This window comes from Ostrea edulis, chromosome 6 (genome assembly GCF_947568905.1).
Source record: "Ostrea edulis chromosome 6, xbOstEdul1.1, whole genome shotgun sequence".
NCBI lineage: Eukaryota > Metazoa > Mollusca > Bivalvia > Ostreida > Ostreidae > Ostrea > Ostrea edulis.
In genome coordinates, this window is record NC_079169.1 from 28681670 (window position 1) to 28707969 (window position 26300).

General features: G+C 35.4%; 1 protein-coding gene across 5 annotated transcripts in view; it reads left to right on the forward strand.

The window, feature by feature from the left end:
* LOC125648391 (adhesion G protein-coupled receptor L3-like) overlaps positions 1-26300 on the forward strand; it is a 67434-nt gene that overhangs the window by 27261 nt on the left and 13873 nt on the right. For all 5 annotated transcript variants that reach the window (XR_007360288.2, XR_007360287.2, XR_007360290.2 and 2 more), the window contains exons 15-31: positions 2530-2624; positions 2994-3188; positions 3372-3443; positions 3961-4066; positions 4196-4333; positions 7049-7118; positions 7812-7950; positions 9365-9417; positions 13796-13904; positions 15272-15375; positions 15616-15718; positions 18882-19059; positions 19250-19319; positions 21724-21790; positions 22932-23017; positions 23622-23748; positions 23838-23879. Coding sequence is in view for 1 of the 5 variants with exons in the window: in XM_048875438.2 (XP_048731395.2) it covers positions 2530-2624; positions 2994-3188; positions 3372-3443; positions 3961-4066; positions 4196-4333; positions 7049-7118; positions 7812-7950; positions 9365-9417; positions 13796-13904; positions 15272-15375; positions 15616-15718; positions 18882-19059; positions 19250-19319; positions 21724-21790; positions 22932-23017; positions 23622-23748; positions 23838-23879 (1754 nt within the window). In the remaining 4 variants the exon portion in view is untranslated. The remainder of the gene's footprint in view (positions 1-2529; positions 2625-2993; positions 3189-3371; positions 3444-3960; positions 4067-4195; positions 4334-7048; positions 7119-7811; positions 7951-9364; positions 9418-13795; positions 13905-15271; positions 15376-15615; positions 15719-18881; positions 19060-19249; positions 19320-21723; positions 21791-22931; positions 23018-23621; positions 23749-23837; positions 23880-26300) is intronic.

The window sequence follows — 26300 nt, forward strand, 5'->3', positions numbered from 1 at the left end:
TAACGACCATAGAATTTGCGAAATGCCGACTTCAATCGAGACTGTTGAAACCCCTGTACCATCAACCAAATCGCGGTTGAGATTCAGCTCGGTTGAATATTTGGACTGACGCCTTCACCGAATCTCGGAGCAGTCCTTAATAATTCATGTCTGGAGATTTGCTTTCAGCTTCGGCCAGTTCTAGCAATTAATGTGCACTTAGGTAACACTGCTGTTCGCTTCAATAAGTGATTTGACTGTTAAACTAGTCGTTATGACGATCTAGTTCATCAATACAACCTACCACTGGGTCAGATGCTGTCTGACGTGTTTCATACCGATTGTTAGGTCGTTCTTGGCATACTGATTTTGACTACGGATTACTCCGTTTACCTGATCAAGACATAGGGCTCACGTCAGGTGTAGCCGGTTGACAGGGGATGCTTACTCCTCCTAGGCATGATCAATATGAAGCAGAACTGGACGATTCTGGTATCTTTTTTATCGAGCTCAGGGGGATAAATCGAATAGACATATGATTGAAAGTTATTATTAATAGATTTATTAATAGATAAAACGTCGTCGATATATCTTAATGTCGAATTGAAGGTGTTTGGCGAAGGAGTAGTGACTATCTAATTTTACGTCATAGTTAAGACGCGGTCAAAGCATTAGAGAATTGGATTCTACGACCTCCCGGCCAAGAATGGGACATCTAACCACTAAGCTACTGCGACTATTATTATGAGTATCCACTGCCTTAAAGCAGGATTAATATAGTTTCAGTTTTACTTAAATCTCATTCAAATTATATATGCATACGCGTCGTGTGATTGGTTCGCACTGACACTTGTTTAGTATCGAGAATATTACGAACCAATCACACGACGCGTAACTCATTTCATACTCTGTGACCTCCTTGAAAAGACTTGTAGTTTGGCATCTCCCTGACCTGCCGCTCGCCAAATTCCTTAGGTAAATCTGCAATTCTTACTTTGTGTATTTTATTATAGCGGTAGAAGACCAATCTCTAAAGCTTAGAATAAGCGTGAAACGACTACATAAATCGAAAAGGGGGTGGGGGTTGGTTGGGGTGATAGACAGGGAATCCACACATTTCGGAGATTGGTCTTCTACCGCTATAATAAAATACACAAAGTAAGAATTGCAGCGTTACCTAAGGAATTTGGCGAGCGGCAGGTCAGGGAGATGCCAAAACTACAAGTCTTTTCAAGGAGGTCACAGAGTATGAGATATTATCGCTATTAAAGAAATTATCAAGGGGGGAGTTAAGGTTCGTTAAGTAGTATCCATACTCTAGGTGCCTTCACTGACCACTCAGCCTAATCTAGATGAAATCCCGAAAATCCCAAGTAACAGTTCAAATGTAATACAAATGTATCATTAAACCTATCAGAACTAGATGCTATCATAAGACAGTAATACCCGCACACAGGTGTTTGCCTTTAAATATACTCTTCGTTATATTGGTGTTGCTGGCAAAGAAGCCACAATCGTTATTTTATAATTAATTAATGCATAAATTTTAAGAGGAGTTCTGGGAACCAATGTTTTTTGTACAAAAAGCATCATTTTCGACCCCCATTTCGCTCCCAGGGCAAAAATAAAAATTCCAAAACCTTATTGCGCATCTACAGGACACCAGTAACCAATTTCCTAAAGATTTTTAGGATACTGCTTAAAACGTAAAAGAGTTCTGGGGACCTGAATGTTCTTTTGTGCAAAAAGTCATTTTCAACCCTCATTTGACCCCATGGATGAAAATAAAAATTCCAAAACCTTATTGCACATCTACAGGACACCAGCAATCATCTTCCAATAGATTATTAGGCTACTGTGTAAAATGTAAGAGGAGTTCTGGGAACCAGGGTTTCTTTGTACAACCAATCGTCATTTTTCGACCCCTATTTGATCCCTAGGGTGAAAATGAAAATTCCAAAACATTATTGCACATCTACAGGACACCAGCAATCATTTTCCAAAAGATTATGAGGCTACTGTGTAAATTGTAAGAGGAGTTCTGGGAACCAGGGTTGTGTTAAAAAGCATCATTTTCGACCCCCATTTGGCCCCTAGGGTGAAAAAGAAAATTCCGAAACCTTATTGCACTTCTACAGGACCCAACCAATCATCTTCCAAAAGATGATTGGGCTACTGCATGGAATGTAGGAGGAGTTCTGGGAACCAGATTTTTGTTGAAAAAACGTCATTTTTTGACCCCCGTTTTGCCCCAGGGTAAAATTGAATATTCTAAAACCTTATCATATATCTACAGTACACCACCTATCATATTTCAAAAGATCAATTGGTTACCACTTGAAATAAAAGAGCAGTTTGAGAAAGAAGAAAGTGTGACAGACGGACGGACGGACGGAACAGGGTAACAACAATTTACCCGAACTTTCGTTAGAAAGTGCGGGTATAATAAGGAAATATATGTACATATCATGATGTTTCCTTTCACGATCGAGACCTTCTGTAACCCGTGTCTTATTGATATAAAATGTTGATATCATTTTTAATATTCAGGAACTGCGACTAGATATTGTGATACACAAGGTGATTGGGAAGTTCCTAACTTGGTCAATTGTACTGATGAAGCTTTTGTGAACGCTTCAAAAGAGGTAATAGTTCAACAAATAAACTTGGGAAATCATATATTTGTTCTTTAAAAAGAACGAAAATGACCCAACACGGCTAAGAATAAGATGATTTTGATGTAATGCATCAAATCGACCGCTAAACGTTTTTTCTAAATGGTTTCCACTGAAACATGCAGGAATTGTAATATGACATCGTTTTTAAAAGATAGCAACAGAAGAAACAATTTTGAATAAGCTGCCCTCAATTAATAAAAATCATATACAAATACGGCAAACATGAATATACCCCTCATCCTCTACAAAATGATACCAGTTCATTATACCATATTCAAATTTACCATTTCATAAGTTAGATACTTTGATACCAATTCATTATACTATGTTCATCAGTTAGATAGTTTGATAGCAGACGGCGTAGATAACACGGAAAAGTTGCAGGAAACTGTCAACAACACTTTACAGACGATGAAAAACTTAACTTCGAAGGCCGGTGGACTTAGTTCCGGAGACATCAGCTCCTCTCTTGATATTCTGGAGAAGATTGTCAACGTTACGAATATGACAAATGGAAAAATCGAGAAGAAGGTTTGTGCAATACTGTTCATCAAAATACATATTTAAATGTAAACAGGCAATCATATATGATAATCTAAAACGGAGCATTCACTGATCAGTTGAATGTTTCAGGTCGACATTTTCTATGTAATTTCATTTAATATAATCATCAGTATGAAATGGAAATGTTGTTAATTTGCAATTCTTTTATAGGCTTTCTTTAAGGTCGTTGACAATGTTTTATCAACTAACAATTCGAAATCATGGGCTACTGTCAGCGAAAAGGTAATGAATAGGAAGAGTATGTAAAATATATATGAGAACTTTAAGGATTAGTCATGTTACGCGTCTGCATTGGTAATTGATTTCTTTTGTTTGGTTTTAACTGTATACCTTTGCATTTAGTTAGTAAAATTTTATTTCGGAAACGTGCTTTGGTGAGGTTTGAATCCAACTCATTCAGGTTTCAGACTTTAGAAGAGACAAAAACTTTCTTCCCACAAGTACGCAGAATTAAATTTTCGTGACGTTTTTTGGGTGAGATCTTTAAAACAGATCCGATATCCCGATATGCATGGACAGGATGACGAATATTTGTCTTGACATGTGTCCGCTATATTAGTACAAATCTAAAATTACGATGTGAACCTACAACAGATGTCGTGTTGTAATGAGAAAAAAATAATTCTAATAGCCAATATCAATCAATTGCCAAATCACAATTCTGTACTTCCGCTTTTTCTGAGTACTGTTAAATTGAGAATATATAATTATAGTTTATTATATGCTTTTATATTTTTAGACAGCTAAAGGCGCAAGTTCGCTGTTAAAGAGTATGGACAGGCTTAGCGAAATTGTCATCAGAAGTAACGACGTTACTCGTACAAATTTCAGTGGCGATAATTTTGGTAAACAAAAATATTTACTTTTTCTAGCAGTTGAGCTTACGTTTTGTAAAATTGAGGAAAATGGTTCTTTTTGTAGAGGAATATTATTATCTTAAATAATATATTTTCTTTTTACTATGATTTATGAAGAAGTGACTATTAACAAAACTAAGATTGACGAGGAAGGAATAATATTTCCGGATGTGTCCTCAAACGGTGTTTCAAGGGACACGAAGAAATTTGTCACATTTCTTGAACTGCCAAAGCAAACAGGAAACAGAAGAAAAGGTAAAACCCAGGTTTTATAGATCAGTGTAAACTGCTGACTGTGAACTTCAAAGAGGTGGAGATGCGGAGTCACTGTCAAATGTCAGTCACAGACATGATTTGCTATTCTAAGTTACATGTATGAAATTATTAGGTCTGTGTCAAATTTGATGACCTTGCATACAAATTCCCTGAAATATAATGCATCTGTTTAGAGCTGCTAAGCTAGTGTGTATGTCCTAGCTGTATGCTAGAAAGCATCATAAGGTTTGCCATACATTCAAACCAGATGGCGACTGTATTGAATGAAACAAAAAATACTGCTTCAATTCACCTGCATATGGTGTTTATATATCTCAACTGATTCGATATGCAAGAGCTTGTTCTGTGTATAGTCAGTTTTTAAATCGAGGAAAGCTACTGACAAACAAGTTGATGGTACAGGAGTTTCAACAGTCTCGATTGAAGTAAGCATTTCGCAAATTCTATGGTCGTTATAACGATCTAGTTCGTCGATACAACCTCGCATTGGGTCAAATGCTGTCTGACGTGTTTCATACCGATTGTTAAGCCGTTCTTGGCACACTGATTTTGACTGCGGATAACTCTGTTTACCTGATCAAGATATGGGGCTCACGGCGGGTGTGACCGGTTAACAGGGGATGCTTACTCCTCCTAGGTGTGTCCAGGGGTCCGTGTTTGCCCAACTATCTATTTTGTATTGCTTATAGGAGTTATGAGATTGATCACTGTTCGTTATCTTCACCTTGCATAAAAGGCAATTTGGGAAAACTATGGTGCTGCAAATTGTTTACACTATGTCAAGTTTTGATTAAAAAATTCGCCACTCCTACAAGAGCGAGCTAATTGACAGTTTTATAGGGCTTAATGTAAAGTGCTGACTCCGGACCATCCAACATTGGATCTCCAAAATGAAGAGAAGGTGGAGCCTATTATCACAACAGATTGTCAGGAGTGGAGCTATTTGGAGTGAATTTCAACACATAGCTTATTCTGCCATTTCGATTTCAGACATCTAGGCTGTCTGGAATGTTTGTGGCTAAATATAAAGTTATGCAAATAAACCATAGTCCTTTGAAGCTCGCAGAATGACTTCTTCAGATATTAAAAGACGGAATGCAACTACACTAAATAGATTTTGACCCATATCCCTTATCACAATCTGACAAACATCGTTGCTGAAATGGTAAACTTGATCAAAATGGATTGTATAGGATTAATCGCATGTATTTTCATCACAATATTCATTAGAGATAGTGTGTGTATGTGTGTGTGTGTGTGTGTGTTTCTACAGGATTGAGAAAATGGTTCCTTTGCAATGTTTTGTAGTTCAGTTTACATATACCGGGACAAGAAAGATTGAAAATTATTATGTATACCATAAATGCAAGGTGAAGATAACGAACAGTGATCAATCTCATATTTGAAATAGATTCTCTCACATAAACCTGAAACTTTTTATATAAATTTGTCAGGATCTCAAATGCATTGACTCACATATTACACGTTATTTGACCCCAGATGCTGTTTCTGTTTAACTCCCTCACTATATTCTCTTAAATAATATTCCTGATGAGAAATATGGGTAATTAAGTTTTTATTTTGCAATTTCTCTTTTTCAATATGACACCCCTTATCTTTAATTACTATTTAACTTTCCAGAATTTATTTATGTTGATAAATAATATGTAAAATTCCTGACAGATGCTTTATTATTGAGACGTAGAGCATATTTTGATCTTTCAGTCACCTTGTGGTACATTGAACTAGCATTATACTGCTATCTGTTATCTCAAATGTATTGGATAGAACAGAACCAGAAAATGACAGATAGAATGAAATCTGCTGAAATTCACTTTAGAAGCTCCACCCCTGACAATCTCTTATGACAAAAAGCCCCACCCTCTCCCCATTTCAGAGGTCCCATTTGGAGGTCCCAGAGTTAGCATTGTACACCAAACCATTTTGTAAAACTGAAATCATTTATGCGAACAATAACAAAAAGGAATGTACGGTATAATTAGAACAAATAGACAATTTGAATTACCAGTTGATTGCCAACCTGACTTGTGTGATACATTTGTGATGTCAGCTTTACTATATGTCAGCATTTCGCAAATTCTATGGTCGTTGTAACAATCTAGTTTGTCAATACAACCTATCATTGGGTCCAATGCTGTCTGACAGGTTTCATACCGATTATTCGAACGTTCTTGGCACACTGATTTTGACTGCGGATAACTCCGTTTACCTGATCAAGATATAGGGCTCACGGCGGGTTTGACAGTGGATGCTTGCTCCTCCTAGGCACCTGATCCCAACTCTGGTGTGTCTAGGGGTCCGTGTTTACCCTACTCTCTATTTTGTATTCCTTATAGGAGTTATGACCTTGATCACTGTTCGTTATCTTCAGCTTTTATTTTGAATAAGACTATATCATCTAAAAACTACATGTGTCAATTGTATGAACAACGCATATTGGATATTGGCAAACATGGTGACTTGGTGGCAATATTTTAAACCATAATTCAAGGTCAAACAACATTTTAAAATATTACATCTGAAAGTTAATGGGGGCACCGGTAGGGGACGACGTGTGCTGTATTGCTCTTGTTCTATTAAGAATTGAAGTTATTATTTCTGTGTTTATCATGGCTGCTCAAACTGCCACTAACGTCCACACATTTCAAAATACATGGTTTTTTTCATTTGCAGGAATTAATTATGTTGCTGTGATATACAAAACCATTTCAGATATCTATCCCAAAGATTCAAAATCAGAAAGGTATTTATAATCGTATACTTCCGTTTTGGAATTAATTCATTGCATGAGAAATCAATTGTCTTCCATGACAAAGTGACGTAGACCACATATATTCCACCACTGTTAAGTACAGGTTATACCTGATGTTTAAGTTTTTCTTAATTATGTTTGAATTAAGAAGAGCATTTGTGTATTTAAGAAACTGAAGGCAATGCAGAAATATTGTGCTATGATACAGAATGTTTAGATACAAGATATCTCATTTTTATTTCCTCTTAATAGGGTCTGCCCGTTTGTCTGTCCGCAAAAACTTTTAACCTTTGTAACAACATTTAAATGGACGGTGATAGTGCTTTCATATTTCACATATATATTTCCTATGACAAAACCATTCTTTGGGTAACAATGGTTTTGATGTTGTGATTTTGGTTTTGGGGATTAACCTACTTTTGAATAACTGTAACCTTGGCCATTATCAACCTTGGTGTCATATGGGGACACCAGTATTTCACAAACACATTTTATTACCTAAATTTGTATTAACCTTGTATCAAGTGAAAAAACCCGAGTTTTTAAATCCAAACCTTATAATTAGATAATTCAAGGACAAACTATGGAAAGTTCATTAGAAGATAGGCTTAGTTTTTCCTCATTTTAAAGAAAATAAAGCTTGATAATAATTGTATTCACACGTAATCTGACCGTAATTTTTAGGAGTGTGAATTCAAATGAAGTAGAGGAAGCACCTGAGAAGGAGGAATACGTCAATTCTGAAATTCTGTCTCTCACTACACAGACAAACTTGGGAACGTTGTCACCTCCGCTAAATCTGACTTTTAACCATATCAGAAAGGTATGATAGTTTCTCTAAATTTTGGAGCCCTTCACCGGCAATGATGACGTCTCCATATGAATGAAAAATTCTCGAGTGGGACGTTAAACGATATTCAATCCATCAAGTTTAGAATAGTTCATCAGCTTTCGTTATAGAACATAAGTATTTGTTCTCACTGTGACATGATATATAATAGAGATGTTATATATAGACACCTGATCCCACCTGTCTGTGTTTGAATAGTATGAAAGGTGAAGATAACGAACAGTGATCAATCTCATAGCTCCCATAAGCAATACAAAATAGAGAGTTAGACAAACACGGACCCCTGGACACACCAGAGGTGGGATCAGGTGTCTAGGAGGAGTAAGCACCAGACTATGGGTTATATCATAGTCTTGGTGTAATTGTACACACACTTTTCATGGGTTGAGTGTTCGGCTCAATAACTCTACTCATTCTCTTTATGAAAGGTGAAGATAACGAACAGTGATCAATCTCATAACTCCTATAAGCAATATAAAATAGGGAATGGGCAAATACGGATCCCTGGACACACCAGAGGTGGGATCAGGTGCCTAGGAGGAGTAAGCATCCCCTGTCGACCGGTCACACCCGCCGTGAGCCCTATATCCTGATTAGGTTAACGGAGTTATCCGCAGTCAAAATCAGTCTGCCAAAAACAGCTTAACAATCGGTATGAAACACGTCAGACAGCATTTGACCCAATGATAGATTGTATTGACGAACTAGATCGTTATAACGACCATAGAATTTGCGAAATACTGACTTCAATCGAAACTGTTGAAACCCTTGTACCATCAACTTGTTTGTCAGTAGCTTACCTCGATTAAAAAACTGACTTTACGCAGAACAAGCTCTTGCATATCGAATCAGTTGAGATATATAAACACCATATGCAGGTGATAATGGAATATTGCTACATAAATATGGGAAGTTGATGATGGAGAAGCTGAAATCGTCCCGTTTGTCATACAGTTGAGTTGTCATTTTGCCGTTAATGTCTACTTTCAATAAAATATCTAAGTATGAAGCAGAAGTGAACGACTCTGTGTTTTCTTTTATTTCGAGCTCTCAAGCATATATCAAATCGATATAAGAATGAAAGTTATTATTGTTAATAGACAAAACGTCATCGATATATCTAAATGTCGAATTGAAGGCCACAGCAAGATATTTTTTCTTCTCACGTAGAAGTTTTTGAATAAATTCTGCTTCATATGAATATAGAAACAAGTCAGCTAACAAAGGATCACAATTCGTGCCCATGGGAATTCCAAAAGACTGTTGGAAGACCTGATCACCAAAGACCACAAAGATATTGTTATGAGGAACTCGAGCATGTTTGTTTATTTGAACTTCAATGAATCGTAGCAGAGCATAACTTTTTTGTGATTTTGTCATTTTTTAGAACAATGACACCGACCTTCAACCTAACTGTGTATCATGGAATTTTACCACAAAGTAAGTTTCTTGTATATCATTGTACAGGAATATTGATGTTAAGGAAATGTCCATCCATGTATGTTTAACGTGTTTGAGCTGGAAGCTGAAGTGAGGTTTTCTGATTGAAATCCACGATCATCTGTAAATGCTTCTTTTTTTCGACATTCGGATATCTAATTAAGAAATTGTGAAAACAGAATGGTTGTTTAAGACACTTCACCACAAGGTCTGAACCAGAAAAAAATTCGAAAGCCTTATTCAATGAATATGTGCAAACCATCATCCCCAATACCAAAATTGGGGCCACAATATTTATTTAAAGTGTGAGATAGGAATGCATACTCAAGATTTGTCAAATCCAGTATGCAAGTATCTTGATGAACAGTAAAACTAGCTTGTTGTAACTCGCAAGGGGGGGGGGACACTTTTGGACAAAATCTTACAATTTTTAATGCAACCATCATGTCAATTAAAGTTTGTTCAAACGATGACTCCGGGACAAGAACGGAGTAAACAATTGGGGGTTATGTTTTATATTGAAAATGTATGCTGTACACCACTGTTACCATAACGTTACAGTTTGTCAGATTAAGATTTGAATTTGTATACGTCTCTGTTATGATACAGCGATGTCTGTTCGTCCATCAATCCGTTCAGAGTTTTCTGTTTCTAATTTCATTTCTTTGTTACATATGAAGCTGAAACATACTGTGTAGCTTCTGTGTGGATCACTCTCGACCATGTTGCAATGTTTGTCCATTTCGACCTCTCTTTATTTGAAAAATATTGTTATATGGAGGGTACATGATTTGTCCGGTTAACTCCTCCCACAATTTTCAAGTGAGGACCATCTTGTTTTACAGAGTGTTTGTATGGGTATTGAAGATGTGCATGTGACAAGGTTTTTGATTTTCGTCTATTTTTGAGAAATTACAGGTTGTTGAATTTAGTCAGTTTTGAGGAATTGTTACATAGAGAGTGCATGATTTGTTTTACAGAGTATTTGTAGGGTTATGGAAGATGTGCATGTGTCAAGGTTTTTGATTATTTTTGTTCAATTTTTGAGACAATTACAGGTTGTCCGTATTGAGGAAATATATTAAATAATGGACATGGTTTGTCCTTCTAACTTCTGTCACAGTTTAGAAGCTAGGGATTTTGATAATAACTTGAAGAATGTGCATAGTGCAATTATTATAATTTCCAACCATTTTTAAGTCTCTGTGATGTTTTAAATATTTAAAAGTTGTTGAACTTGGTCGAGTTTGGGGAAATGTTTTATACAAGAAACTCTTGGTTTGTCTATCCACGTCTTGTCACAGGTTAGGCTAAGACCTATTATTCATACAATGCACAGAAAATATGTCGTGGCCTGATGATGGCTGATGCTACCTGAGGCAAAGTTCTACAAATTATGGCTTAAGAAAAAACCCTACGCAAACATTTTTATGGGCGGATTATTTAGTGCTTGCGGTTTTGTTCAAAGTATGATCCTGCACCAGGACAAGGCCACGTTTAGAGTTTGAATACACATTCACACACACACACACACACACACACACACACACACACACACACACACACACACACACACACACACACACACACACACAACCACGCACGTACGCACGCGCGCACGCGCTTGCATTCATAGCATACTGATTTTGACTACGTATTACTCCGTTTATCTGATCAAAATATAAGGCTCATGGTGAGTGTGAACGGTCAACGGGATACGGGAATGCTTCTTCCTCTTAGGTACCTGGACGCCGTTTCATCAATAAGTGTAAATTTCAACTAACTAAGTCTTACGCCAACTACGTAAATCTAGTTACGTATAATCTTAGTTTAGCGCAAACCGCGTTTCACGAAACGACGTAAATACATGCGTACGTTACTACTCGACTAAATTTTCAACTAAGCTTACGTGCTTAGTTACCGCGTCCTGAGCATTCGTACATCATACTCAATTCGTTTTTTTTTTCACTTGTCGTCTGGACCAAAATAATGAATAAAAAGAACGCAAAGAAAATGCACAAGCGGAATTGGATGGAGACAGAGGTGGCCATGTTGGCAGAGGCAGTTAAAGTTTCCTATACCATACTATATTTGGGCACTGCATACTAATTCAAACACATCACTCCATAAACAAAATTTGTTTTTATCTAGGCCTATGTATATATTTTACATCTCTTCTTCTACAAAAATTAGTTGTTTTATGATTTCAAAGGTTATTATATTTTAAGTGCACGTAGGTCGACACGATACATCTACATTGTATATAGATATTAACTATATATTTATACTTTAATTGGATAATTAATGTAGACTCGTAGGCCTAAATGTGTTTGAACAAATTGAATATGTGTGCATATTTTACAGTTTGGGATTATATACAGGCACGTACCATCGTTTTGCAAAGTGAGGGGGGGGGGGGGTACAGCTGGGACATAAATTAGATGTTGGCTTTTCAAATAATCTTTTGTCCTATCTGCAAATCTTTATTCGGAGGTGGGGTGGAGTGGGTGGTGTTGGAATTTTTTGCAGTGATTTCCACATTTTTTCTCTCTCTCAGGTTTCATTTTTTTTCAATCGTGGGGGTGCTAGAGTCTTCTATCATGAGTGTCTCAAAACATTTTCCTACAAACATCATGTGTGTGTGGGGGGTGGGGGTGGGTGGGTGTTAGACTTCTTCTAATAATGCTCATGATCATACCTCACTAAATAGTTTTTATTCATAAATACCTCTCATTCACTTACAGTGCAAAATTTTAAAAAAATCGTATTGTTAAAAAAAAAGTGGAGTAGCAACGGAGGGTGCCCCCTCCCATTCACTCCGATTCGTGCCTGATATACATGTACATGTAGATGTTTTTCTTTATTTGATAACATAAAATCTATATCTGCACGGATTATCCTGCACATCACTTATCACTGAAATTTGTATCAAACTGTTACGAAGACCTATTTTTTTATTTGGAAGAACTTTATTATCATAATATAGTTATATGATGTATCTGTTAAGACGGGATATTTTTTTTCAAGATTTAAAATATACATGTACAATGGAAAATAGTAGATCTTAAAGTCACTGTTCATGAAATATACATTACACTTCCGTAAATCCACGCACCATACTACAGAGATCGAATTGAATCGGGCTCGCTAATCATTTGTTCCAAGTTAGTCAGAGCGGAAGTTTTGAAGAGATTTATAAATAGCCTACAGTGTACATATAATACAACAAAGTAAATGTTCCCTTTACGGTGGACTACTTTACAAAATTATTTGGGAATAACACTGTACATTCATCATTCATGTACAGATAGACACGTGTGAAAAATAATCATACAGTAAAGGCAAGCCATAAATTTACTAGTTTTCAAAGGGAAGAAACCCTTATAGCCTTACAATGTTACATATTTATCGTTGTAAACGTCTAAAAGCATCCTATCTAGAACAAATTGATCACGACGCAAAGCTCGTCGGTAAACATTCCATATATATTTACAAACAGCTAACAGTCGGCCATGATTTTTGCTTGCGTAGGTACTTACGTAAGAGTTCGACCTGACGTAGTGTTTCTACTAGTTAGTAGAAAACTTGCGTAAATTCTAATCTTACGCCATTTGATGAAACGGACTTACATAAAATATTAAGTCTAGTCAGAAAGTTACGCCAAACTAAGCTTACACAACTAGTTACGATGTTTGATGAAACGGCGTCCAGGTCTCATCTTTGATGTATTAGGTATCCGTATTTGCCCTAATCTCAATTTCGTATTCTTTATGGCATTTATGAGATGGGACAGTGCTCGTTATCTTCACCTTTTCAAAGGATATTTTCAGGTATTTTTCTTTCAAGATCCATAAAGGAATCATCTAATATGTATAGTATGCAATTGATTTAAATCATTTTATTGCAACTATTATAGATTCGTATTGATTCAACTTTACGTAAGATCTTTGATCCACTACCAAGCTAAGGTGATATGCAATAATCAACTTCTGTAATGTTGATGAAGGTTTATTCAAGATCTGACATGACCGCAGCCACTTTTGTTAATTTGATATCCTGCATGTGATTGATTGATTTACTGTAACAGGAGGATAAATAGATTTGTAATTTCATAGGAGAGCAATGTAGTCCTGAATCAAACCCCATTGTTGGTGTATTATCTATACCCTTTATTAACGATGATGACTCATTGTGTAATGTTAGTACTGTATTCGTCTGGTTCTTCATCTGGTGATCTTTCAAATACCACTTGATTATAAATTTAGAAATTCAGTCCGTGTATTTAATATTCTAGGGAAAAATATTTTCTTAACAAACTATTCACCAATTCTGATAGATCTGATTCCATTAAGACAATTTTAATACTATTTTAACTCAGCAACTGGTCGGAGAAAGGTTGCAAGGTTAGCTTATCCAGCACCACGAGGACAGTTTGTCAATGCATCCATCTCACCAACTTTGCCATTCTGATGAGACCATATGTGTCAGTAAGTATCTTTGATTTTATTTCCATGTACAATTGTATTTCCTTTTTGATAAATATAAATTCTACTGTCAGGTCTAGGCCTATCACACGACTGCAATGAATCTCATGTATATGTAATTGAGTTTAATTTTCATAGACAAGCAATAAGTCCTTTGTTGACAGGGCGTATAGATTTTAGAATGGTAGTTATTGTAAAAGAATGTCTAGACATATTATCCGATCATTACTGCAACCTTTTCAGCGAAAAAATGCACAAAAACTCCATTTTATAAAGTTTTTCAAACGTACCACATTTCATAAACATTCAATGCATCAATTTGGAAAATTATTTTTAAAAAATGACGTGGATAAATCAAGTGTCACATTTGAATTTTACCACAAAATATTCATGTAAACCTTTGTTTCTCAAAAATTCAATCATCAATTCGATTTTGCTTTGAAAGTTGTTTTTATTTTGTCGGATTTATGTCACCTTTCTGGCTCTAGTTATGACGCCATCCACAGTGACATTTATATTATGACGTCATAATATACGTCATTTTTAAAAAAAAAACTAAACTTGGGAATAAAGGGTATTAATACAACATCTATACACGGTACATTAATCATTTAACAAAATTCCATAAAGTCTGATTACCAGGTCATGGTACACCATTGATGTTTGTGCCGACTAAATCTACAATCATATAGATGCTAAGAAATGATGTCCCTTGTCATGGTAGGCGTTGATATGTTAAATAAGCCCCATAGCCCTGAACGCTAAACATAGGTTTGAATTAGTAGTACTTCTTGATGAGTGAACAATTCTCGACGAGGCATAAAACAAACAACCATCCATCCATGATAAGTTTCCTTTGTGGATGTTAATTGAAATCATATTTTGCAATAAGTGCCTGCATTATTTATACTGCAAAAACTGTCATTAGGAAATCTTCCAAATACGTGTCCTGTCTACTATGTATAGACCTGATTGATACCACCGTCTATCACGTGTAGACCTGATGCTGTCTATCACGTGCAGATCTGATTGATACCGCTGTCTATCATGTGTAGACATGATTGATACCGCTGTCTATCACGTATAGACCTGATTGATACCACTGTCTATCAAGTGCAGTCCTAATTCATACCGCTGTCTATTACGTGTAGACTTGATTGATACCGTTGCCTATCACGTGTAGACCTGATTGATACCGCTGTCTACCACGTATAGACCTGGTTGATAACGTTGGTAATATGAGTTTCCCCACATCTTTTTCAACTGATTGCCCTGCAGGATTACATTTACTCTTGATAACTTGTACAAAAAATAGCTCAAGAAACAAAACATGATCATGATTACAGACGTATGAAGAATTCGTTTTATAGGAAAAGGAGGACAGCGCATCACTGAAGACTTTATCTGCCACTGGTGTCATCCTATCCATTGTGTTTACCGTTCTAACGTTCATAATCTACATCACAAACTGGAAGTATGTGAATAATTCATGACAACTCGAAAAGTTAAACGTGAATCATTTAAAGTGATTATATATATATATATATATATATATATATATATATATATATATATATATATATTGTGAGTGTGTGTTTGTGTTTAGTACTTTTTACTATGTATTAGCACCAGTTTAAATATGATATATATGATAAACCATACGATAAGTAGTTTTCTGAATTAGACGTTTTTCGCGTGTTTTCTAAACTTGCAGATATATAAAGAGTGATCTGAATATAATGCTGTTAAACCTCTGCGGATCCTTGGTTGTTTCCTATTTAATCTTCATTGTGGCCGTGGAAAAGACAAACAATGAGGTACATGGTTTATACCTAGTGGCTGGTGCCTGTGAGTTGCATATAAAAAAAAGTGAAGATAACGAACAGTGATCAATTTCATAATTCCCATAAGCAATACAAAATAGAGAGTTGGGCAAACACGGACCTTTGAACACAACAGAGGTGGGATCAGGTGCCTAGGAGGAGTAAGCATTCCCTGTTGACTCAATCTAATTTAAATCAGACTTCTTAGATCCGCGCCAATTACTCTGATAGTAGGGCAAACACAGGCCCCTGAAAATATACCAGATGTGATAGCAGGTGCCTATAAAGTTAAGTTGTTAGTTTGCCTTTTAACAAATATCCTAACACAAGGCAAATTTAGAAGACTCTGTGGTGTCTTTTATTTCAATTTCACTGGAATATGTCGAATCGATTTATGAATGAATGTGAATATTGTTGATAGATGTAACGTCGTTGATGTATCGAAATGTCGAGTTGAAGGTTACAGCAAAATGTTATTCTCATGTACATGTACATGTACAAGGTTTTGAACACATTCTGTCTCATTCGACTACAAGAACAGATCAGTTAATAAAGGAGCACAATTTGTGCCCATGAGAACTGCAATAGAGTGATAGAAAACCTGATTGCCAAAGACTACGTTTATGGAGTTATTATGATTGAAAAACATCTTTTTAATATCAAGTTCAGAGTACTTATGCGTACAATCAAAGTGGTGTTTAAGGACATATGCAACGTTTCTCAATAATAAAAATTTGTATTCTATCATGTTTGTACAGAAATACTTGGAATATATTACTAGGTTAGATTTAGAGTTTGTATATTTTGATAGTTCCTTTTTGTGGCAAGAAAGTATGTAAAGTCCGTTCTTATATACAACAAAAGGTTATATATATATATATATATATATATATATATATATATATATATATATATACATGTATATGGACATTACTAAGGCATTTTAGCAAAAAAAAAAAGGGAGAAACCTTTGTATTACTAGACACAGAACTAACCAGGCAGACATATGAAGTACAATAGCATTACTATGGTATGAAATGTAGGAAATTATACAAGAACTCTTAATATAGAGGAGATGAAAATAAAATTTACAGAAAAGAATGTTATAAACGTAGTTTTTGGATGATATCAATACGTACATTTCCGACTTCCTTGATCTTTATTAAAGTAACAGCTGTCTATGTCAAAAAGCCTAGCCTTTAATTCATCTTGAGGAATGATGGTGTAAATTGTCGGGGGAAAATGTATATTTTAATGCTGTTGATTTTGTAAACGTTTTGTGATTTCGAATTTATTGACAGTTCTATAAAAGTTTTGAGAACCCAAATTTGATTTTCCCCATTTCTCGTATATGCTGTGACAGAATGCGAATTGTGTTTCTCCCTCACAGTAGTTAATAATGTCGTGAGAAGTTCAAGTAGGGGAGTGGCAAAACATTTACTTGATTCTGAAATTTATTTTTGTAAGAGATTTGTAAAGCTCTTTGAAATTCAGAATGGTTTAGGTAAATCAGATTCATTCCTCCCATTGGCTAGGGTATTTTCAAAACATGCAAAGTGAAAATAACGAACAGTGATCAATTTCACAACTCCTATAAGCAATACAAAATAGATAGTTGGGCAAACACAGACCCCTGGACACACCAGAGGTGGGATCAGGTGCCTAGGAGGAGTAAGCATCCCCTGTTGACCGGTCACACCCGCCGTGAGCCCTGTATCCTGATCAGGTAAACGGAGTTATTCGCAGTCAAAATCAGTGTGCATTTGACCCAATGCGAGGTTGTATTGACGAACTAGATCGTTATAACGACCATAGAATTTGCGAAATGCTGACTTCAATCGAGACTGTTGAAACCCCTGTACCATCAACTTATTTGTCAATAGCTTACCTCGATTTAAAAACTGACTATACCCAGAACAAGCTCTGCATATTGAATCAGTTGAGATATATCAATAATATAAATATAAAACGGAAACGTGATTTTAAAGATTTCTGTCTTGTGATAGGGAACTTTGGTATAAGTTTCATTACCAAATGTGAAAGTAAATGCCAAAATACATGTGTAAAATGGGTTTTACAAAGACAATGTTACAAGCTTTGACAGCTGGATTCAGTACATATTCATTCTGTTACTAATTCTTTCATCTCCTGTAGTTTACTAAACACAGAAAGATAGATTCTACGTGATTTCGATTTAACGTGTGAAACAGAAGTTCTTTATATACCTGTTATATTTTTTATCAATTCTGACAAAGTGCCACAGTCTTCCTTTTCATATTTAGCTCATCGATTGGCATGATATTCGACATAATTAAGTCTCCCAAACGAACACTTTCTGTTGTAGCTAAACTTGTCCGGACCGGATCTCGAAAATGTTTTATGGTATGAAAGGCCCATGTTTGTAGATGATCCTATAAGTGTTTTTAGTTTTGCAATATGTGGAAAAGAAAGTATATCCAAAGGTGTTCACAATATTTTATGGTATGATAGGCCCATGTTTGTAGATGATCCTATAAGTGTTTTTAGTTTTGCAATATGTGGAAGAGAAAGTATATCCAAAGGTGTTAGGCTTTAACATTTTTACTGTTGAAGTGTATGGGGAAATTATATAGCACATGATATTGATCACTGTTCGTTATCTTCACCTTACAGTTTTGAATACCTCAAACGTTTTCATTCTCCATGTCAATGAAATGTGTAAATAGGTGTAGGTAAGGATGGCAAATATAACCCTGAACTTTAACTTTTCCACTTAAAAATTTAATATAGATGAAGAATAGGGGATATGTGCAACAATATTTTGAAATTGAAAACTTTCAGATTTACTTTATTTAGTCAAAAAATGCAGTTTTAGAAGAAAGCAATCTGAAAAAAATTTAAAAACCCTGATGGACTCGAACCCGCGATATACAGTTCAGTAGTCGACGTGCTAATCTACTGAGCTATCCAGCTAGGCGATGAATTTTTAAATGGATAGGAAAATATTGCTGATACTCATATTTTCATCCATGTTTTAAAAGGAAGTTAGCCATTAAGACGATGTAGAGTAAGTCCTTAAAAATTGACATGTGATGAAGTTTCAATTGACAAAGCACTGAATATTGGATTTTGAAGAGAATCAAATCATACAATAAAATGTTTTTGGAATATTTCTCAGATTGTGTGCACAGTTATCACAGCCGTCATTCACTATCTTTTCCTGGTCACCTTCTTTTGTATGCTGGGGATGGGAATCTACTATTTCATGAGCATCACAGTCACCTACTATGCTATGTATGTTGCAAACAATTTCAAATCGAAATCCAGAGTCCACTGGTTTCTCATAGGAGGATGGGGTGAGTTGCATAAATAATCAATCAGAATGGGTAGTGTAACTGTGTTACTCTTAGAACATTAATTTATCTATAATCGGGTAGCTAAAATGTATGTAAATTGATATAATACTGTATTTTATTTGATATAATTCTAACATGACGCACTGTACCACGTACATGTATCTTCATGGAATTCCGTGATTTATTTAAGGTATTCCTTTCGTGATTGCGGCATCGACTTTAGGAGGATTCTGGGGAAAGGGTTATCACCTTAAAAACTAGTATGTTGCATGTTAAATTCATATTTCAAGTAAAAAAAATCCCATTGTCATTAGAAATATATAATATTGTTAATATATTTTATCGATGACAAGGTAAATCGATACTTCTCAAATAGAAAAGAGAGCATGATTAAATAGAAGTGGTAATATAAATGATACCAGTGACAGTTATATAACAGATTATATTATACAGAATATCTCCAATATAATACCAGTGACAGTTATATAACAGATTATATTATACATAATATCTCCAATATAATACCAGAGACAGGTATATAACGGATTATATTATACACAATATTTCCAGTATAAGACCGTGACAGTTATATAACACATTATATTATACAGAATATTTTCCCTCGGTGCCGGGACATGTTCAACTGTTTCTGGTAAAATTCACTGGTGTATTGATTAATTGAGCAAACATTAAATGACTGTTTTATTATCTAATGTATAAATTGTGCTTTAATTTTGTTAACGGAAAGTAGTTGAAACTTCATGTACCAGTTTCATTATGCATTCATATCCAAATTTGGGAATGTTAATTACACAATTTGCATGAGAATCATCTTTAAAAAGGGGGATCTCAAATTCATGACAAGCAGAGCCACCTCCCCAAAAACAAATTCCTTCAGAAATTTACCTACATGTATTTCCCCCAAACTTCAATCTTGTGTGTTTGAGGGGGTGGGTGTCTTTTACTACATATATTTCTAGATGCACATACAGTGTAGTTTGTATAGTTTGAACTTTTAACAAGACAGTGTGATTGCGTAAATTTATCAGAATATCAACCAGTTTAAAAGAAAATATACCTATAATCCTAATTAATGACTAGTTTTTCGTGGTTATGTTCTGCTTTCATCTAAGGAATTCTGTATTTTATCATCAGTCGCTATTACGTAAACATAACAGAAGATTAAGAATCAAGTCACTTGCGTAGCCAATAGATAATGGGGTAAATAGCTCACGTGATTTTGGTCTCCTGCTTTGTACGTAACGGAGAGGTTCACTGGTTTAACTTATCAATGATGAAATACGGAATGAAAAGCAAAGTAGAAATACGCAACATATAGTTATTGATTATCAATTTTAGGATAGTGGTCATATTTTCTTTTAAACTGATGGATACGTTGATAAATGTATACAATCGTACTGTCTTGTTAAAAGTTAAAAAAGTTCAAACTCAATAAACCGTGTGCATTTAGAAAAATACTACCTAAAAGAATGAGTCTGTATAACAAAACAGCTGTAGACTACGTCCTCGGTCAACAGCTGTTTTGTTTGACCATCGAACAGACCTGTTCTCATGGTGAGGATTCAGGTAAGAATAGGTCCTTAGTACCTCTTGCTTGTCGTAAGAGGCGACTAAATGGGGCGGTCCTTCGGATGAGACCGCAGAAACCGAGGTCCCGTGTCACAGCAGGTATGGCACGATAAAGATCCCTCCCTGCTAAAGGCTGTAGGAGCCGAGCATAGGATTAAATGTTACAGCCTTTCACCGGCGATGATGACGTCTCCATATGAGTGAAACATTCTCGAGTGGGAGGTTAAACAATATAAAATCAATCAATCGAAACGATCTGGTCACGTGGGGATCCGGGTTAGAATAGGTCCTCAATACCCCTTACTTGTTGTAAGAGGCGACTAAATGGGGCGGTCCTTCGAATGAAACCGCAGAAAAACAAGTCACAGCAGGTGTGGCACGATGAAGATCCCTCTCTTCACAAAGATCGTAAACGCCGAGAATAGGCCTAAATTTTGCAGTCCTTCACCAGCAATGGTGACGTCTCTATATGAGTGAAAATTCTCAAGAGGGACTTAAACAATATACAATCAATCAATCGAACAGATTCTGTTGCCCTCAGCCTACGACTTTGGGAAACAGACCCATCCTCGGGTCAAACAATACAGCTGTTGTCCTCGAACCCAGTCAATAACTGTATAATATTGACTGTATTACACACTTTGAAGTTAAACCAACGTATTCCGCTCTCATATGGAAGAGTTCGTTTCGATAAACTTTTCCTTCTTTTAAACCATTCGTTTTCTCGTGGTCATTTGGAACTCATCTAGCATTTTTGAATTGATGCAAACCAACAAGGCGCTAGCTCGGTAGGGGTTGAAAAACACTATCGTTCTTATTGCGGCATAGGTTTCTATTATGAAGGAACATTTTAGAGGAAGTCACTTAGGAACCTGTGTTTGTGTGCATGCGTGTGTATATGTGTGTGTACAGTGTAACAATGTCTCTCCATGTAAATAGTGCATTTCTAAACCGTTCAACGTTCGTTCACCACTCCACTCGTGTAGCAATACACTTCCATATTGAAAGTGTTGATAAGATATTAATATATAAACTCGAGCATTCTGAAAGATTAGTTCGTAAATATCTTTGTAGTTGCTGGTTGTCAATGGAAAGTGGCTCCCTCTATCTGTTTATTGTACCAGTTTGCCTCATTGCAGTGGTAGGTAACTCTGTATAGCAGTTGGATCTCATATATATGTTAAATAACGGTGTGATGTGCATGTTCCATATTGATAAAGTATTAAGAATAGGTAATTACAAATAGAAAAAACTTGTACAATTATAATTTCGTTTATTTATTCAAATATTACGTAGACATACCTTCAGACGGTATTTATTATCCATTTAAACTAATTTCACGGAGACTGAGAGACTTCCTACATAAAAAAGCGAAGATAACGAGCAGTAGTCAATCTCATCACTACTATAAACAATACAAAATTAAGAGATTGGCAAACGCATATTAAAGATGGGATTAGGTACCAAGGAGGATGAAGCATTCCTTGTCGACCGGTCACACCCGCAGTGAGTCATATCTTGATCAGGTAAACGGAGTAATCCATACTTAAAGTATGTGTGTAAAGAACGGCTAAACAATTGGTATGAAACACGTCAGACAGCATTTGACTCAATGACAGGTTGTATTGTCAAATTAAATCGTTATAATGAACATAGAATTTGCGAAATACTGAATTTATACGAGACTGTTGAATCCCCTGTAACATGAACTGAGACTGCAAAAACCGAGGTCCCGTGTCACAGCAGGTGTAACACTATACAGATCTCTCCCTCCTCAAAGGCCGTAAGCGCCGAGCATAGGTCTAAAAAAATTAACCCTTCACTGGTAATGTTGACGTCACCATATGAGTGAAAAATTCTCGAGAGGGACGTTGTCAGTAGCCTACCTCAATTTAAAAACTGATCATACGCAGAGCAAGCTCTTGTGTATCGAATCAATTGAAAGATATAAGCTCCATGTGCAGGTGATAATAGAATATTGCTACATAAATATGGGAAATTGACGAAGGAGAAGCTGAAATCATCCCATTTGTCATAAAGAGGAATAGTTAGTTTGCCGTTAACATCAATATTCAATAAAATATATAAGTATGAAGCAGATATGAAAAGTTCGGTAGTGTCTTTTGTGTAGGTATGACAAATAATGGAATGTTCAAAAGTCAACAGGATTTCAGCAGAAATGCTGTTCTGGTGACTAGAACGTTCCTTTGAACTCTATGTACCACTAATGAATAAAGAAATTTTTGACTTAAAATTTGATCTTTGCATTGTTTTGATTTCAGTTGAACCTAATTATTATTGTCACCTTGATACGAGTGCTGTTTGCATCAAGTGCGATGACAAAATCATCAGTCCAAAAGAAGGCTGCGTATGTACATGCAAATAAATCCAGGAATATTAGTTAAGGAAGCTGGGGACACTATTTTTATTTTCAAAGATTCCTGGATATAATCTAATTTTGTAGCGGAATACATGTATTAATAGCAATTACAACAAATTTCATGATTACTTATAATGATTCTCATATTTTAAATGATATTTCATCATTGTGCTTATTTACTATCATGTTAATAAAAGGGTGATATTGTCATTATTCTTGGCTGGTTTGATATGGTTTCTGCTTTATTGAAGTGTGTTTTATGATAAAATAAAACATTTTTGTTCGTTAAAAATATAGAATGTACCGATGAATGACAATCCATGATATGCATATTCCAAACGAAATAATGCGCACCTTAGTAGGTGATACCATAGGTGACCGTCACCCCCGATTGAGATATAGTGAGATTTGTGACGTACACGTTTTCATAACATATTTGTTAGTACTAAGCTACAATTTTATAAAGTTTCCCGAATAAATGTTTCAAATCTTAACTTCAAAATATTAATAATGTATAGATAAACGGATTAATTAATACTCATATTTTAAATATTTTTGGTGTAAATATCCGTTGCAATTTTTTAATTAACAGGTCTGGACTGAGATCCCTTGGTACCCTGTTGCCAGTTCTGGGCGTTAATTGGCTGTTTGGGATGTTGGCTGTAAACGAAAGTGCAGAGTTTTTTCAGTTTTTGTTCATAATAAGCAATTCATTACAGGTATGTTACCTACATAAAGATAAAAGTAACTGTATGCCATTATTTATGTTGTTTATTTCGTCTTCCTGTAAACGATATTACTTTTACAGGGTTTTTTCATATTCGTTTCACACGTGCTGATGAACAAAAAGGTAAGCATAATCTTTTAATGTTTAATCGGGACTTTCTGTAACACCTTACATAAAGTATTGTTTCATTTAGGTTTACGTTTTGGACAATTCATTGTAGCCATTACCATCACAGTTCATTGTCGTTCGTTGTCGTATATTTTCTAGAAAGACGCTAGAAAATAAACATCCAATTTTGTCCTGAATGTCACATAATTTTCAACCGCATTGACCCATCGTATAAAACTGTTATCATGTAAAATATAACTAAGAAATTTGGAAGTGGGGCAGTTGTGAATTGTGTTTGGGAATTCTGAAATTCCATGAAATCAATTGTTTTAAAATGCGGGTTTTATTCGTCTTATATCCGAACACCAATCGCAGATATCGTAATGAAAGGTGGAGATAACGAACAGTGATCAATCTCATAACTCCCGTAAACCGTAAATCGCTAAAATGAGTTTTTCATCATTTTCTTCCCGTGAAATAGAAAAATTGTTCAATAAACTATCACAATATTTACGTCATGTACGTAATGATATCATGAAAACTAGCAGTACAAGTTCAAATATACATGCAAGATTTATAAACCTACAATACGTACAACCATATGCCTATAGAAATTAAATACCTTTACTCTCCAAATTCTAATATAATATTGTTCAGTAGATCATAAATGCTTCAATAGCTTAGTTCGTTTATAATACAATAAGCCAAATACATGTACATTGCATCCGCGCAAGTCACGCTCACTAAGTCCGGGAGTACCGTACGTATTTACTTAGGCGTGGTTTCCGACGGTGAATATATTGATAAAACAGTATATTTACGCTATGGAGTTGATGCGACTAGAAGTAGAAATCCTCGTCCGTAATGTCACTCAAATGACTGTCCAGTGTACACTGGTGACCGTGTTTCTATATATTCTGATTCATTGTCCTTATTATAGAAACTTTTTCATAACTGTAGTCATCTACACCAATGTCTGACGGTGACCCAACGGACAACAAAACTGAGCCTGTATCGCTTTCAGCGCAACACTCCATATTTAAATTATGCGCTGTTTATGTTACAGTCATAATAACGTAACAAGAAATGAAAATATTTAGTCAAAACAACTCATTTGACTTACTTGTACTGAAGTTATTTTTCTTTAAATTCTAACAGATTATTATTGCAAATAAACGGAAAAATCATAATCTAAACGCTAACATTTTTAAATGAGTATACATACTTACATCTAGCACACACTGACAACTTGCTCGTAATGATTAACTTATAAAAAATGTACATTTTAGTCCGTTCCATAGCCTACATCATATTTATTGCCTATTCATCTAATGAAAATATACATATATACCTTTTTTTTTATTCATGCATGCGAGATACTCAAATGTAAACAAAACTTTATTCTTCTAGATTATGTAGTGCATGTACGTAAAAAAGATAGAAAAAAACACAAATCCCGTGCGCTTTAGGCATTTTTCACTCACATATACTTAGGCTGAATGCAGACATGTATGTGAAAAAGATAGAGAGAAAAAAAACATAAATTCTGTGCGCATTATACCACCTTCACACTCGCGGATTTTTCTTACGAGTCCTTACGGATCTCCGACTCGTAGTCAATCACAAGCATTCGTAAATCACTCGTCGGTATCCATGTCTAAATCGTAACATTCCGTGTACTTTTATGGATTTGTGGAATACGTAAGAATCCGTAAGAAAAATCCGTGAATGTTAAGGTACTATTAGTCATTGTTCACACACGTATACCTAGGCTGAAGGCGGACACGCTTACATAGGGAAATAAATGTACATTGTATTTAGGTTGTAAAACAGTAGTTCTAATTCATAAAACAAAAACCCAATCACAGATTTACCGTTATAAATTTATTAAGTTTGTCCACGTAAATATAGTTATGTATCGTTATATAATCTATTTGCGCAATACGCATGCTAATGTCAAATGATGTCAAAGTGCATTTTTATCGCGTTTAACTTATAAATGCATTACTTTCATGAAGAAATAGGTCTATGACACTTGCCCGTACCTAGATATGACCGTAAGAAAAAATGAAGCAAATGTTTCAACCTTTCCGAATATGATATACGTTTTTAAATATTTTGTTTTTTAGAAAAGATTTTACTAACAGAATATAACACAATTTTTGTCATTTCGGCTTAAATTTCCTACTTTCCGGTAACGATGTGCGATTTTGAATGCATGTTTTCGACTAGTTCCCAACATCGCACAGAAACACTTTGAGTAGAAAAATTGTTTAGTTTTTACTCTACTTTTAGAAAATATGATTTGTTTCATTGCATTCCAATTATTAACAAAACGTCCCCAATTTAATCACGTCGGCACATAAAAGGCGTCAAAAGGCGTCACTGGGCGTTAAAGGGTTATTGTGTTCCCTTGGCAACCATAACATCAGATCA